Raw genomic sequence first — 18,170 nt, 5'->3', positions numbered from 1 at the left:
GGAATGAAGTTTGGCACGGGTGGATTCACATACGACTGCATCAACTGGTTCACATCAGAATTTGGCACAATCGGATTCACAATAGGACTTGGCAAAGGTTGAAGTGTATTAAAGCTCTGAACTAGTTGATTCGCTTTCAGGAATTTGTGGCACTAAATTTACCGATGTACCTGGTACTATTTGACTCAGGGTTTGTGCAACTGGAGCTGTAGGCACGATTGGGTTACATTTTGTACAGCTTCATTTCTTGCTCCCACCTCAACTGAATGGTATGGAGACAGATGATTCAACAAGAGCTGATTTATAAACTCATCATCTGAACCACTCTTATATGTCACTGTCCTTTTATCCTTTGTATATGTTGTCTGCTCTGCTTTTCCTGTCTTTTTCTTAGTCTTGGGTTTTGTGTTTTTGCCATCTTCACCATAGCTGGATGTAGTCTAACTCCTTCAATTATGTCTGCTTCCTCAGATTTCTGTTCTGCATCCCATGCTGCCTTGGCAAGTGTCTTTATTGCTTTCTGCATTCTGTTCTCATATTTAGTTGTCATTTTCTGGTGCGCAATGAGTTCCTAAATACTAAGGGCTTCAAATTGTGCTGGTCTAGAAGGCGGTTTCATCTCATAAAGCATTCGCCTCAGATTGCTTAAAATTCTTAGGCTAAAGGTTCCATAATGGGGAAATGCTAAGGCACCTTCTTTCTCAGTAATCTTGCACCATTGTGCACGCCACAAACATGCATGAAAATGTTTTTCCGACGACACATAATGACCTGGAATACGTTCGGCTGGGGTTTCTATGCCCTCTCTAACTGGAATAAACACATATCCATTTAATGCACTTTTTAACGCTTTAAAGAAATTTATTTTCAATCTAATTCAGCAAGTCATAATAACATTTTGTTCGAATCAGAAAGTAACTTCAATACCACAATCCTTTTTGCTTGATGTTCTCAACCAATAGCAACACAGCATTGTCCACCAATACCAGCGCAGCTTCACACCAACCTCCTATAGCAGCACAGCACACTATGACATCACCCTTCTTTCAGCAATGCAGTAGCTTCGAAATTGTCTCTCACACAATTGCTCATACAGACATAATGCAAAAATATCATGAGCAACAACCTGTCTGCACACTACAGTATAGGGACTCAAACACTTCAAAGATGTATGGTGATATGCTTTCACAATTACACAAAGAGTGAAACTTGATCAGCAATTCTCACTTCGGTTAACAGAGATCCTCCATGGGCCCTCAGAATTCACTTAATACCAACCACAACCCACACTCACTCAAAATAAACTATTGTCACTGTCAATGACGTCTCATGACAAGCACTTCACTGCAGACAATAAATTAACCAAGTGTCTTCTACATTTGTGCGGGCCATGACAGACCCATCAACAACAACAAATACAGACATTTTTTAGCAACAAGCACCACAATCACTTGAGTATGGTGACTCTGCAAAACACTTTACAACATCACACTTTACTGCAATATTCAGGCCAAAAGCAATGCCAGGGTAAAACCCTATTAATACTCACACATACGTCTCTCGCAGGAACGATGCTGGTACTTCATCAGTCTTCGGAACGGACCATGGGATAGAATTTGGGTTGGGCAAAATTTGGACTGGGCAATTGTATGGGACCAATCCTATCTCCCTAACACTATACTTAAATGGTTCTACCCCCTCTAGGGGCAAACTATCAATCTGCTACCAGATCCGTTAGAGCATTTTCTTTCTTCGCAAGAATTAATGCCCAACAAGGCTAAAGGATATTTGGGCCCAGCATAAGGGTGTGGAAAAACCAAACAACAAATTTCAGTACAAGCCAATTAAATTACACAGTATGACCCATGTGGTCATACAAGGGAAACTCCAGTCAAGAATAAAGTTAAGGAGTTTTATTACAAACCTAAGCTCAAAGTCATTTAGACAATTCTCAAGACAAAGTTATAAAGATACAGACTCACCAAGGGTTGAACAAAACGACAAAGTAAGTTCAAGCGGACTTGCATTAAAAGAACTAGGCATTGAACTAATACAATACAGAACATCAACACAATTACCTCGTTAATAGAAAACAAGCCATGCTCAATTTTAATAGGCATTAAGGCAATTCAAATCATCAAGATTCAACTAGTTTAGACAAGGGAAAACCCTAAAGATGAACCAATCACGGAATAACATATGCTGGGCAGAACACATGCGAACAAAAGACAAAAAGGACAAAAAGGGAAAAAAGAATTTGGAAAAAGGTAATCTCAGGCAACAGGTTACTAACTAAGATGGACAAAAAGTAAAAAGGGAAGGAGTCAGCATGTCAGAAGCTCAGTCAAGATTCTTCTTTGTGTGAGGGAGTAATCTTGAAGACTCAGCAATGCATTTCAAAGGGGCAAGGGCAGAGAGGGCAATACATCTCAGAGTCCAAGGGGCTCAGTATACAGGATAAAGGACAAAAGGGTTCTGTTTCTTCTCTTCAGGAACTTTTCTCTCAGATCTGGCTACAGTCCAACTGGGCATTGCTATATTAAAGTTCATAGGGCAAAATGATTTGACAGTTTATCAGTCCAGCTGACGTTGAAGGGACAACATTCAATAGAAATCATGCAATTCCAACTTGCAACATTGGCATGGTTTCCCAGGCTTGTCATGAGAAAGGTGTTCATCTGTATTCTTCAATGCAAGATTTAAACAATTATACAGTTTGTCAGTCCACAGTCCAGGATGTTCCATCATCAAGGATGTTTACTCATACTCTCTATGGGTAAAACAATAGGCATCTATTACCAAGCTAGCATTCTCATGGGAATGAACTCTGGAGAAAAGGTACATGTTAGCATGACGACTTGATAATTTCTGCACAGTCCCGCATACACGGCTTGGCAGGCCTCACTTAGGCTAATGCAAATTAACTGAAAAAACACATTAATCATTTAAATAATACACAATTCACTATGCTAACTATAAATTCAGCATTAATAAATCTTCATTACCATTCATGTTACAGTAACTTTATTACGAAATACCTTTGTCAATACATTTGCATTAGTGTGGCAAAGAAAAGCATTCTTCTATATATGCACATGTATTTAAAACACCTAACATCAAAAATCTAACATCGTATTAATACAAACTATTAGTTTAGACTCTAAAGCATACCATAATAACAGATTAATTCTCCAAACATGAAATTTAATCTCTATACCAAATAGGTTTCAGTGATTAGTCTAAGGTGAATGCACACTAATGTGGCTCATCTGTGCATCACTTTATAGTAAGTCTATTAGTACTGGGATGAATATAATGCCTAATTGTCACATATAGATGATCAGTGTGATATGAGGGACAGCACTAACATTTCTATCACATCAGGCCTTAGATATAGGTAAGTAGTAGGCTCCTACCTAAGTTGTAATAGGTAGAGAAATGTCTTTATTTATTTATTTATTATATATATATATTTAAATAAGTTTATGGTCATGTACCGCAGTAGTTTCACAAGATTTAGTGAATCTCTGTGAAAGTACATGGTCACAGATATCATCAAGCTTAAATGCCTTATAACTTAAAAAACTACTTAGCCTACTTAAATGTGATACCCAAATGCACCATCTGCATCACAATGTATAATCCTGCCGAATTTTATGTAAATCCATTGAACCATTTTCACGCTACGTCAAATACAATAGTCTATAGCAAATGTATTGGTGGAAAAACAGGTTTTGGGATTCCCCTTTTATCTTTGTATCCGCTTAATGATTCACCACAAAAATGTATATCATCTCAAGTCTAGAAAGTATTGTGGTGCTTGGTCAAATGAATGGAAAGTTGTTAGCCAGGTAATATCAGAGGAATTCCTATTTTTGGGAATACTAACTATAACTACAGAGTGGCAATCAGATTTAATGTGATTTCTTTCTTTTTATCTATTGCATGTGTTATGTATTTTTTAATTGGCTTCCATAATCATGTGACCATAAGTATGTCTTAGTGTTTAGCCTTCTGAAACTCTACATATCCAATCTAGTTTATTTCTTTGGACGTCATTGCTACTTTTAGAAGGATTGTGTTACATATGAAGCCCAAAGTGAATGACAGCTAATCATTGTTGTTATAAAAATTAAGAATATTCTTTTTTTTTCCTAATGGCCAATTATCATATCCTCTATAAAGTAGCTTGTGTAGCTCACTGTTTTGGTTACTTTTCCATTTTGTTGCACAGGAGTGCATAAGGAAGATGGTTTTGTTTGGCTTGTTTGGCACAGTTTTTGTGAACTAGAGAGTATACAAAGAAAACTTGTGTAGATTAAGATGTATTCTATTTGGTATTTATTTGTTTATAGACTTCCATTAGCATGTGACCATAAATAGGTCTTTCAGTTACTCATGTAGTAAATCTGAAACTTTACATATGCAGTCTAGTTTATTCGTTGGGCTTCCTTGCTACTTTTAGTAGGGTTGTGCTACAAGATATCACTAAGTTGAAAAACCTTATAACATAACATTTATTTACTCTACTTATCAACAGTATGCCACAGAATCATCTGCACCCCCTAAAGTGTAATACTGCCAAATTTCATAAAAATCAAGCAGACTTTTTTTGCACTATGAAACACAAAAGTATATGGAAAATGCATTAAAGATGAAGCCCCTTTTGGGACCCCCTTTTTTCTTTTCACCTCCTTGACCAAATACTGTGAAATTAAGTCTCCCCAAAATGAAATGAGGGCATCAGGTCTTCAAAGTTTCACGCACATTTGTCAAACGCATGCAAAGTTATAAATGGGCAAAAATCTGAGCAATTCCTATACCTGGGAATCCTAGCTATAACTACAAAGTAGCTACCGCCACACTGTAACTATGTTTTATATATATAAAATATATTATATATTAATTACAGTGTGTAGTGTGTGTGTATATATATATACACACACACACACAAACACATGTATTTTTTTGTTGTTTACAGAGTGGCAGTAGCCACTCTGTAGTTATAGTTAGGATTCCCAGTTCTAGGACTTCCTCAGATTTTTGCTCACTCATAACTTTGTCCCCATTTGACGAATCTCCACTAAATTCTTCAGACCTATTGATTTTTCTACATTGGCAGAGGACAGAATGTTTTGTGGTGATTGGTGAAGGGGTGCAAAGATAAAAGGGAGGGTGGTCTCAAAATGCATTTTGGCACCAATGTTTTTTTTCCATACACTCTGTAGTCAGGCTTAGCAGCCAAACGGCCAGTCAGATTTTCATGAAATTTGGCAGGATTATAGATTACGGTGTGCAGATAATTATTTTCGGTATTACAGGTAAGTATTTTTTATGCTATTAGGCATTTAACCTTAGTGGTATTTGTTGTTCCTGTAGTTTCACAGAAGTTTGTGGCATTTCATGAAACTACTGCGGTACAATGCAACGACAAGGCATTATGTGATTGGCTAATGACTGCCTATACAAAAGTGAAAAGCAGCCATGTTGTTTTAAATCCACATTCCATGTGTTCTGGGTTAGTGCTTGATATATAGGTTAGGTTTGATCTTTTTCTCTACATATTACCACTTAATTACACTGATAACAGGTAGGTGAAATTATTTATATTTTTTTTTAGATATTTAACAAAAAATGTACAGGATACAGCAGTACTTCGTAAGAAGTGCTGCAGTACTTCCTAGATAGTACAGTGGTACTTAAGGAATAAATAAATATGATAAAATATTGAAAATACACTGTACTACACTATATTTTGTATTTATAATGTTTAACATATTTAATTCTTTACAAAAAGTCCAATGGAGTACCATGGCAGGCCTATAAAAATCATAAAATTGTTACTAGACCTGCAGGTCGAGTAACTTGAATAATCTACTCGACCAAATTTTAATGTACTTGACCCGTAAATGGGTCTCAAATTGTGTGATCCTAGACAAATATTTTATTTTAGAGTTGCTTTTTCCTTCATTCTCACATATGAGTGCACCTTCAAATATGTAAGTTCAGCATTTCTGCTGTACAAAAAAAAACTCTTTCTTTTGATTAAACAGACTAAACGTTTGCTCCATATATAATAGGAATTTAACCCACAAATGGGGTACATGATCTGTGACTTGTCTTAGTTTGCTCATAGCATTGCCATCAGGGTAGAAGTATTTTCCAGTTTAGGTTTAAACACTCACTTTTAATAAATATATTACTAAAGCATGATGTGGTAGCACACTGTAATTTACAGAGAGTAAATTTCCAACAAATGTCTAGAGACCTCACTAACTTGCAGCTTTACTGATAAAACTATGTAGTGTATTACTAGTCTGTGAAAACTGGGTTTCAGGAAACATATTTATCATTTGTACATCACAAAGTAAAGTGTTCTTATTTGTCTTCATCCTATTAAATATTGTTTTCATCACAATGAAGAACAGAAACAGAAAATAGTCTTTCACAGGTACTGGCATGTTTTGAAATGTTTGTATAGTTGACTTAGTCATTTAAATGTGTGCTAGAAAAACCCACACAGCCTTTCATTTCACACTTTTTACAGCAGGCCAGACAGGTCACCTTACCTCTGCAGTCAGAATTAAAAAATACAAACTGACTTTTGACCTCTGTCTCTGAACACAGAGCAAATGTAACAAGAATAAGATTTAAAGGCCTATTTTTCACTTTGACTGAATAGATTTGTCAACTCGCCAGGAAGGGCGAGTAGGTCCTAAAAATAGCTTGACCTTATAAAAAATGACTCCCCCTGCATGGTAATACCTATAAATGACCAAGTTCCTAATTTTTTTTTTTAAATGACGTGGTTCTCTGTAAAGTGCTGTAAAAATATATAGAAAAATATAAATACACTTCTCTACCTATTTTCACCTTAATAAAGTGGTAACACGTGGGGAACAATAATAAAACCTACTACTTAACTCTATCTAAAGCCCCAGAACGCAGCAAAACTGTACTACAACCTACAAGTTTAAAGCTAAGTTATAGCTAGGAAAACTTTATTTATTCATTCTATACAAACCCAACAAACAATACAAACATTAGAAATTCTAAAATCAAAATTATAGTTATTTCTTTAATTAAGAATTTATGCACCAACTTCAAATTACTATATTTCTCGCACCTCTGTACACAGTCTTGTCGCTTCACTCGCCACGCTGCATTAATTATAACTCTCCCCTTCTCCATGCACTAGCTATACTCTTGCATATAACATCATTTATGTTAAACAATAGCATTCATACCAACACTTATGACATCTCACGTCATATGATTTGTGAGAACACAGTGCATGGTAGTGTGATAAGTACATACATATCTATACCTATCTCTCTCTATATATATATATATGTATTGGAGGTCCAACTATAGTGCATCATCAGCACAGAGTTTTTCTGCCTCCTCAGCATCATATCCATCATATGGATTTCTCGTTAGCATCTGAGCCTGGGCCAAATGAGGCCTCAAGTCACTAAACATACTGACCTGACAAATAGGCATGGTCCAAGAGTCTTCTATCACAACTGTCCAAGCCTTAGCAATCTCATAGCAAGAAACTGACCTAGATCTAGCCAAACTTAAGTCCATGTCTGATGCAGGAGTCAGAGTCAACACCAGAGCCACTGGACAGAGGGTCGATCTGACCAGAACAGGAAGGGCCTTTGGCAAAAGACTGGAGGCATGGTCTGGCACTGGTGAGGAGTCAGACAGAGGTCTAATAGGGTTCTCAGCGAAAGTCCAACTTGGAACCAGGATGATCTCTGGGGCCTGAAGGCACATCCAGGAAAGCTGCAGCACTGCCTCCTTGAAGGCTTCTACGTGCCATTGAGACTGGCCTGGGAAATTCGTGGCACAAGGGTTTCAGGTGTTGAATAAGGTCAGAATTGGATAACAAGGGCAGAATCAGGCCTTTAAGGTACCAATAATGAAATCTCTCCCTGGAGCAGGAACAATGGAGATGACTCCTGTCTGGACTTCTTGTGTTTGCAATTAGATCGGTCCTTGAGCTTCACCTTAGACTTAGCCAAGGATGGGGACCTTGACTGGGACCGGTACTTGAGAGGAACAGCCCGCATTTTGGAACATGACCATTTCCTGTGATTGGCAATATAAAGCTTTACCTCCCCCTCTTTGATGGCCTTTGGGTGTTTCTGAGAGCATTTGCAATGATTTCGAATCATGCTTGGTTCCACAGGGGTCCTTAACCGACATCTTCTTCCTGCAGTATTAGGACGGCTTGAAGCTTTTAGTCTATGGGGAAGCCATCCCTGGAACACTGTCAAAAAATGTTATTTTGGAAGTCAGTGCAGCACAGATTAATTATGGGTGCAGAGCTTTCGTTCAGTGCCAAAGGGCAGTTAAAAAAAACTAATGTAAGCAAGTGGCTCCTGGAGGAATTCAAAAGGTAAAGAATCTGTGGGCAGACGTGTCCATAAAAAAAAACTAATGTTACTTCGTAGTTAAGAGTTCTGCTCCTGGGCATTTCCTGGTCATTTACCGCCCATCCAAGGAGAATATCGTTTCAAATTGGGGGCGGAGGGGCACATCTGCTTGTGAATTCGGCTCATAATTGCCTGCAATATTTCAACGTTTTACTTTCTCCAGGCCTTGTGTATAAACATTGAAGACCCTATTACAATATTAAGCCCTACCACAAAACCTAGCAAAAGTGACTGTTTTTTTTTCAAGACCTTTCCTCAAAAGAACATAGATTTCTCTTAAAACGTGGACACAAAATACCGTACTACTGGAAAGGACAAAGGAGAATGCATAAACAGGCATTAAACAAACACACTGCTGACCCCACATCTGGCACTCGACTAATCTCTGTTCCTGCGAAGCCTGCTTCCTTCTTCCCCTGCACAGTGCTTCACAACTTCATCGTCTGAGCTCTTCAGCTGAACAGGCTGTTACAAACAACAAGCATACTATACTGGCGAACTGGAATCTGATACACAATATGGTTAATTTGAACTCTCCTTGGGAATCCCAGAAGTGTGTTACAGTCGAAAAGACTGGAACCAATGCCCTCCACAAGCAGTAGATAGGAAACAAATGTCTCATTAACTGGAAATATGAGATGCCCCGCTGGGAGGGCTGCTAAAAGCTCCAAAGCGCCCTGTGTTATTAGTAACACATTCCCATTTCCTCCCTGCACTCTTTGCGCGGAAAAAATGCATGAACAACTGTAGCTCCAAATTTTGCTACACCATCAATTTCAAGAAAAGGCGCAATTCCCTATAGAAAAACTCCACTTAATTACTACTGCGTGCTTTAACGGAGGATCAGGAAAGCAGAAGGAAATGCCAAGTGGTGGTGCCCTTTCTTTATGCCTGAAGAACCTGCAATGTCCTTACCTTATAGTCTGCCACACATCAAAGCCATCAAGAGGCTTGCTGCCATTGGTAGAGCCTCCGGCCAAGTTCACGAGAGTTGGCAACCAATCAGATATGTGGATCAGCTCCTGAACGGTGACTCCCTTCTGTTTCAGCAAAGGGCTGGTTACGAAGCCAACACCTCGGACTCCTCCTTCCCACAGCGTCACTTTCCTTCCTCGGAGTGGCCAGTTGTTCCCGCCGGACAACGTTTGCCCACCATTATCTAGTAAAAGATAACAAACACTTGAAAAAGGTTTTAAAACACTATGCACATCATACTGTCCATCAAATGTTGTTTTTGTCAATAACAAATACATAGAAGAGGAGTTCATAATTTAATACAGAAATACTACTAAACTCGAAGGGCCAAAATTACAGAGCATAACTTAGAAATCCTGCATTGGCAAATTGTTATTGTTTCCACAAGGTGGTAATTACTGGATGATAAGAGATTATTTTTTAAATATCACTCCACACGGTAGATCTGGTGGGATGATTACGTTTTATTTTAAGCATATAGCACAAAAATAAGATCTAGAAAAAAGAAAACATGCGTCATCAAGTAGTGGCGGCCATGTGCTTGCAATACAAAAAAAGGAACCATCCCAACAGTTTAGAATAGGTAAAGAAACCATTTTTAAGTCCAATGTTCATCGCAGAAAAATATTATTTTGATTAGTGCACAGAAAATGTTATTGGATTGGAATTTAAAACAGTTTAAACACACAAAAAAGGATAAAGTATGCACTAAAATGCAAGAGAGTCAATAGCTGAAGTGGGATGACTATCGGACCTTGCTGTATGCTGTACTTAGTGGAAGCAACATGTGAAAGATGGTTGAATGGACTAATGGATGATTAAATGATCCTCGGTATATGCATTTAGGTATATTAGGTACACATTTCTTGAGGCTCACAAGACAACTAAAACTTTCAAGACCAGACCAAAAAAACATGAAATGGGAAATACTTCTTTTATTTTTGTAAACTCCTACCTTACCCGTTGGTGCAGGGTTTGTTTTTTGTCAAACTCAACTACACTGCCTCCCTTCTCTCTGACAACTGAATACATTGTGGGATTGGTGGTCAAGCAAATTGAGGTGCACCTAAATCTCTCTCTGTTCAGACCCACACGTCCTTGTGAGTCCGGTGGTCAGTGAAGATTGGGAAAACCTTGAAACAGAGAAGGGAAACCGAAGGGGCAGCAGCCATCCGAGGCAGGAAGTGTGATGGCCCCTTTGCACTCTCAATCCCACCTCACATTCATTACATATCACATCTTAATATATCCTTATCCAGGCGTCCTTGCAATGTTCTCTGCTCTGAGGAGTAGCATGTCTGTTTGGACACATTATTCTGCTGTGCGACAGGAGTTTCCAAGTAACATACCTGTTACATCTAAGTCAGGCCTGACTGTATGCCAACATGAGAGCACTAACTAATTGGAGTGTGTGTACGTGTGTCAAGCATAGGGCCTAGGAAATATAACAGTTTGAATTGTAATGTTAGCAGTGTTTGCCAGATCAACAAATTATTTTCAGAGTTGTAAGCTGACAGTTGTATTAACAAAACAAAGAACTGAAATTTTGCATCGCCAAAAAGCTGCAGGACTATCTGCAGAGTTGAAAAGCCATCCGGCCTCGCCGGCCTTCTGTTACAGAAGCACTGCTGTCGCGTGGGCTCTCATTATCCTAAATGAGACTACTGGATTTCTAGGCAGCAGGATCGATAACGGTGTGGGGGACTGAGTCTGACCCACGTGTGAGGAACTCTGTCACCCTAAATCCGGTTGTTGCTCCGGCTAACTAGCAGTGCCTCATTTCTCCCATGGGGAAGAGATGATTGGGCAGCCGAGCGCATGACATCTTTGGAACTTCTCAGGGAAGTCGTGGTCACTCAGATCCAAACCAACTCTCTCATTCACAATATGGTCTCATATACAAATGACAAAGACAGTATAAGTTTTATAGAATGTTTTAATAAAACGACTGTATTTTAGATATTAAGGCGTGAGCCGCAATAACCAGAACAATACAACATAGTAGGATTGATATAGTCACCAGGAGAGTAAAACATAAGAATAAAGCTATCATAATTCCTAACCGTTTCTACTCTCCCTCTGCTTGTTCTATTGAGAGCACAGCATGTTAAGCTTCTAGCTTGCCTTTCTGAATCACTAGGGAGACAGGCGACCTCATACCTGAGCAAAGGCCTGTGATCTGGTTCAGCATCTGCAACGAGGCAGTCAGCGTCTAGTTGTGGTTCCCTGGTCGGAATCTCCCTCTTGCATGTATTGGGACAAGGAAGTGATTTTATAACTAACATGTCATTGTGATCACAAAATGTCCCTACGCAGGAATGCCAAATCTAAACTCCTACCACGTCTATCGGCAATGTACCAGACTGTATCCTTGACTGAAGCACAGAGTGAATATGTTATGAACTCCAGTGCTGAAGTAGGCAAAACAGTGTGATATGAATAAAAAACAACACCGTAGAACTGGCTATTTTGTAAAATAACAGTACGAAGCCTAATAAAAAGCATTTAGAGTAAAGTGCACAAAGGCTCTAAGCTGTTAGCAAATGAATAAAATACAATTAGGGCACAGTGCACAAAGGCCTAAAGCCTGAAGCTAATGCGTAAAATAGACGTAAAACTAACCACACTACACCCTCCCCTTGTCGGTAGAAGTGGTTTAAAAAAATATAAAAACATGCCCTGAATTTAAACCCTACATTTCGACAAGATGAGAAGACAACAAAGTCATAAATTTAGGAAACATGTGACGATTGAGCGAAATTCAATATAGTGTCAATTTAGTCGAGAAAAAAAAAAAAAATCCAATTGTCATACAGAAGCAATAGAACGTAGGAGTTCCTCCACTTCGAGATATGTCAATATCGGAAGATCCACGGCACAAAGTACCATGGAGCAGGTGTGTTCCAAAGCCCCAAAATCATTCAGGGCGGCACCCCGTGTAGTGCCAAGGAAAGAGACAATACCATCTTCCTCCAGGAAGGGAATCTCATAATCCGCCTCACGAAGCAAACGCAACCGTAGTGCACAAGTCTGGGAATGAGCCCTAATCGGGAACATCAACAGATCAGGATCGACCACTGGAGAGCGCTGCAGCGAGAGACAGAAAGCCATTGCATGTTCAAACGAGCACCAAAGGCACCGAAACACGGGTTGCACACAATCCAAAACCGGTCTGAATGACAGAGACCAGTCACACTCCAAATGACCCAGGAGTGTAGCTCCAAAACACTGCATCATGCGTTCACGACACAGCTGCGCTGACGGGAGCAGCAATATAGGATCTCGTCGTGGCGGGACAACCATTGCGGAAAAATAGCAACAATAGCAAGACTCCAGCCAATAAAGCCAAAGTAATTGGGAAACCCCCGAAAATGCTTCCGAAAATAGAGTGAATAGCCGAAGGTATCAAACCAAATATGGAAGAGAAGGTGTGAGCGAAACCAACACCAACGGCTTTGAAAAAATGAGCAATACCAGCAGTGCTGGATGCATTAAATATACGTCCCACAAGTTCACCGAAGTGACTTGGAAAGTTAGTATTCAAAAGGGACTGTATCTCCGCCGATGACCTTGCCACTTGAAGTGCGTAGGTCTCGCTAGCAGATGTAAGGGCCACATGCTTTTGAAAAAAAGAGTCATTACAGCCATAAAAAGCCACAAATAGTTCCAAGGAATAACAAAATATGTACGTTTAAGCCAACTGAGTAGCTTACGTGGACCTCGGACTGAAGACAGTGATGACGATGAGCTGGATACAGCCGCATCCGCGTTGTTAAAGCAGCCAGAGGCAGTTCTTGCAAAAGGTGCAACAGTGAACAAAGAAGCAGATGGAGGCTCTATCCTAGGTACGCTATAAATCACATGTTCAGAAACATCAGTAGAACGTACAGCAACTTGATCAAAAGATTCGATATTAATCGTTGACTGTGGAACAATCGCAAGATCATCTACCACCCTCCCCAAGCTCGGAGAGGAAACAGTGTCGGTGCAAATCACCTGCAGCGGGACTTCTTCCCCAGTAGTGAGAGGGATGCCGGAACTACTGGGTGTCCCTCTTGGTCTGCTGTGCAGAATCGGCCACATGTTGTAACTTGACATTATCAATGGAAACGAAACGATTTCCTTTGGCCCCTTGCAGCGGCGGTAAAATCACAGTTCTCGTGCCGCTGACCCCTAACACTGGGACAGGTGCTCGATAAGAAGGGCCAAATTCTTTCTTTACTGCGACCTTTTCACGCACTAGATCCCCAATCCTGGGTATCCAACCAGTAGGTGTTACTGGCTCATCCTTAATTCCTGAGGAGGCAGCACTTGCAGAAGAGTTATCTTCACGGAATTGTTGTAAATCCTGCAAAACAGTGACACAATCATTTATGTCAAAGGGCGTATCTGCCGCCTCCACACCAGGACCATCTAGATCAGGAACATACATTCGTGTTCCGAACAGGCACTCATATGAAGTACGACCCCCCAGTGACCTTCTAGGCAAGTTATTAAGTGCTCTCTGTACTCCATACAGGTGGGCTAGCCAACTACGACCCGTATCTATAACCCTGGCCGTTAAGGATTGCTTTAAATCACGATTTAAACGCTCCACGACAGAATTTCCCTCGGGATGAAATGGAGACGAGAATTGGAGCTGGACCCCCAACGAAGCCATGGTGTAACTGAATGCCTTAGAGGCAAAAGCAGGGCCCTGGTCCGAATGAAAAGCCGCAACTGCAAATGTATCGACAAAGATACGCAAATCTTTAATAACAGTCCGAGCGTCAGCCGAGCGCGGTGGCCAGACCCACACAAATCTGGAGCACGAATCTACAGCAACCAATATGTATTTGTATGCACTATCTGGTGTCAGTGGACCACAATGGTCCAAGTACACACAGTGTAATGGTCTGTTTGAAATCAGAAGGGGCGTCTGCTGCGGGCGTCTAGCCGACGACGCTTTAATTTGTTGACAGACGTCACAACAAAGGACATACTGCTTTGACTCTTTATAGAGACCAGGCCACCAGTAACGGGCCTGTAAAAGTGAAATCGTGGCAGCCACACCAGCATGTGCAGATGCCACCCCTTCATGTGCTGCAGAAATTAATCGAGGTCTCTCAATCTTATTTGGTAATTCACGTACACCAATGCCTGGAATATTAACAACAGCATTGAGCGCACCACTCAAGCAGTAACTATATTTAGAAGGGAATCCTTTAGGAAAAGGCGTGCCATCAGCCGTAGCCTTTATGGCAGCCGAGATCTCTATGTCTGGTTTGGAACTCGAACGAGTCACTGCGGCTACAGTGGCGATAGCCACTGCCGACTTTGCAGCTTCATCAGCCAAAGTATTCCCAGCAACGTGTATTCCAACGCGCTGGTGTCCAAGTGTATGTACAACATGGACTTTAGGAAGCGTTTCTTTCAGATCCGCAACCTTACCCCACAACAATTTATGTTTAATGGTGTTGCCTTTAGAATCTCTGAACCCATTCATCTTCCAATAGTGCAGATATTCATTGAAAGATTGCACACAGTAGTAGGAGTCACAGACCAGCAAGGTCAAAATCGCCGGATCTGCATGCTCCAACGCTAACAAAAGAGCTTTGAGCTCGGCCAGCTGCGCCGTGCAATCTCCCAGGGTTTTAGTATAAGTATGTCGGGGGCAGAACACTTCCCCCTCCATAGTACCGCTCACCACCGCACATGCAGCAGAATACTGTTGTTTAGTCCCAACCGCTGGTTGCGCAGAGCCATCGGTATACATGACCACTTGATATTGGTCAATAGGCAATGTGCCAGCAGGAACTGGGTATTCTATTTCATATTGAAGAAATTCTTGAGTCTGCAGCTTAGGGTCAAATATGTAATCTACATCAGTGGCTGTCAAAGACGTAGCCCATTGTATCCACCGCGGGTGTAAAGCTTTCGAATTAGGAACACTCGCTTTTGTAACAGCCTCTAAGGCCGGAATCGGGGAAACGACAATGATGCGTTGGCCCTGGGCAAGCGGTCTTTCTTTGATCACAGCCATCTGTGCTGCAGTGAGTATTTTCTCAGTCTGTGCAAAACGTTGTTCTGCAGCAGAATACAAGTGGGACTTGTATGCTATCGGGACTGTCTCCCCCTCATTAAAGGTGACATACGTAAACCCAACAGCCCCAGGTATCACCCTGATGACCAAATGTGTTTTATTGTCCTGTGTGTGTAAGTGTTTAACCGCTAAGAGATCATTCTGTAACTCTCGCAGTATGTGTGTATGCTCAATCGTCCAAAATCTACTTGAAAAATTCGGGCAAATCAGTTCATATAAAGGTTTTATACGCGTAGCATAATCAGGAATGTAAGTTCTGCCAAAATTCAGAAACCCCAACAATGACTGAAGCTTCCGAACCGTATTAGGAGGCTACAATAAAGCACATTTCTCCAAAAAATGTGGTGCCAGGCTCTTGCCCTCACTCGACCACTCATATCCCAGGAAAATAACGCTGAGGAAGGCAATCTTTGATTTCTTAAAATTAAACTTATAGCCAATATCAGCAAATCCCACAACAATGCGCGATACGCGTCTGAGATGTTGTAGAATCTCATTGTCCGTCAAATAGATGTCATCAACAAATGATAACGCCTCAGGGTCCAACTCGTGTAGAAGTTCAGTCACACGAGCCGAAAACAGTCCTGGGCTATTCTTATACCTCTGAGGTAAACGACAAAAAAAATTCTGAGAGCCAAACGCACTGAAACTGGTATAGTCCCGACTTTCGGGCGCTATATTCTGGCAGAAAAATCCATTCAAGATATCCAATGTTGTTTTGTATTTTTTATGCACTATATTATTCATAAGCGCAGCGCTATGTGAATTCTGGATTGCATATGTGCGTGTATGACTATTCAAATGTCTGTAATCCACCACTATCCTATAGGAATGGTCCGGTTTAGCAACCGGAAATAAGGGATTATTCATCGGCGAGACACAAGGCTCAATTACACCCTGGTACTCCAATTGTATAAGAATTTTCCTAACCGATGCCCTTGCTTCAAATTTAATAGGATATTGCGGCTGAGGTACGCCCTTTATTGGAATTACATGATAAGGTGATTGTTTATCCCACCCCACATTATTTCTATATAGGGCGGGGGCTTGTGCCAGAGCCCATGATTTACTGTAGGACTCCGCCAGTTCTCTCGGAACAAGTGGGGAAAAGGAAGGCGTAATAACCTCCTCCCCAACCGGACAGTCGCGAACAAAGTCTGGTGGCCAATCTTGTTCGGCCAACAGGACATCATATGATTTTACCACATGGTCCCAAAAGATGGCGTGTACAATGCGGTCAATGTCCCCTTCTAATCGTAGAGTCACTAGATATACTTGATCAGGATCAGAGACTCGCATATCCGCCGTCTCGACTTGTATGAAGTCATCAGTTGCTTTCACCTCCAGATGCTCTAGAAGACTCAGGCGAACTATTGTGACCTCTGCCGCGCTGTCTAACAGCGCTAACGCCCATGTCTTGTTCGTCAAGAGAACTCTCTTCTTGAGCGGCATGTCTAACAGAGACCGCTGCCACTTTTTTCTTTTTAAATTGTTGTTTTTGTTGCAGCGGTTTCTCTTCTTGTTAAACAGAAACCTCTGCTGAGCGCTGCGAATCCTGTCTCGGTTTCACGTACTCCGTCCTCCGCTCTGACCGCCCACCTCTCTCACTTCTCTTCTCAGAGGAGTCCTGTAAGGAACGAGATTGGCGTGTATCAGTATATTGATATCGATCAGGCGTCTTCAAATTATCCCTATTTCTGAGATTATACCTATTCTGCGGGGTCTCCGGTTGCGGAGACTGTCCCCCATCTTTTTTAGGTGTTTGCTGTTTCTTTTCCCAGCGCTTTTTTGCACCCTCAGGTTGCTGTTGCTTAGCATTATCTTTATTATTTTTACCCTGCAATTGTGGCTTCTGCGGTCTAGCCCCTAGGCTATCACGACCAATACTAGAATATGTTTCCGCTATTATTCTCGGAAGTTCCCGCTCCTGATTAATCTGCGGAACGTCCCGAAGACGCATTCGCACAGCTAGTGCTACAGCCTCCCCCTTGAGATTACTCAAAATAATAGAAGAAACCGTGTCAAAATTGCCCATCAATTGCATGCCCAAATCTAAGGCAGGGGCAGCCCCATATTCATCTTGAATTTGGTTAAGCACTTCCGGCAAATTAGCCAAAGTCGGTGTACTGTGTGCTGTAGTGTAGAGCGGGGCAAACACCGTGCCCCAAGTATTACAAAGGTCCACCGTAGGAACCATCCCATACGGCAAACACATCGTCAAAATTCTATGCTTATCCTGAGGTCGAGTATGGGGAAATACTGCTTCCAGCGTATTAATCTTTTCCGCCAGCCAAAATGGAGTCTCCTCACGTTTAGCCGGTACCTTGCCCATAACTGAGTGTACAGTGGCCGGATTGATTCCCGGTACCACCGCTTGTGGGTGCGCTGGAGCAGCACGCGCTGCATTAGTATTTAATGTCTGCATCACAAACTGAACTAGTCGTCTGTACGTTGCAGTTAATTCCATATATAAACGACGCACTTCAGCCACTGCCAAATTTGCCACTCCAGGATATGGTGTGTATGTAGCCAATAAAGGCCAGGTCGGACCATCGTTACTCAACGGACCTAACCGTACTTGTGTTACTGAGTGTGGGAGGGCGCCATCAAGCCAATTATGGTGTTCTTGAAAAGATAAAGGTATTTCTAAGTATGCATAAGCCCTGTAT

At 41.2% G+C, this 18,170-nt stretch overlaps 1 protein-coding gene across 1 annotated transcript in view; it reads right to left on the bottom strand.

The window, feature by feature from the left end:
• ARSB (arylsulfatase B) overlaps nucleotides 1–18,170 on the bottom strand; it is a 311,266-nt gene that overhangs the window by 59,640 nt on the left and 233,456 nt on the right. Inside the window, exon 5 of the mRNA XM_069223318.1 lies at nucleotides 9,360–9,603. Coding sequence (XP_069079419.1) covers nucleotides 9,360–9,603 — 244 coding nt within the window. The remainder of the gene's footprint in view (nucleotides 1–9,359; nucleotides 9,604–18,170) is intronic.

Source organism: Pleurodeles waltl, chromosome 1_1 (assembly GCF_031143425.1).
Source record: "Pleurodeles waltl isolate 20211129_DDA chromosome 1_1, aPleWal1.hap1.20221129, whole genome shotgun sequence".
Classification (NCBI taxonomy): Eukaryota; Metazoa; Chordata; class Amphibia; order Caudata; family Salamandridae; genus Pleurodeles; species Pleurodeles waltl.
The sequence above is the reverse complement of the archived record's forward strand: the minus strand, read 5'-3'. Positions and strand labels throughout refer to the sequence as shown.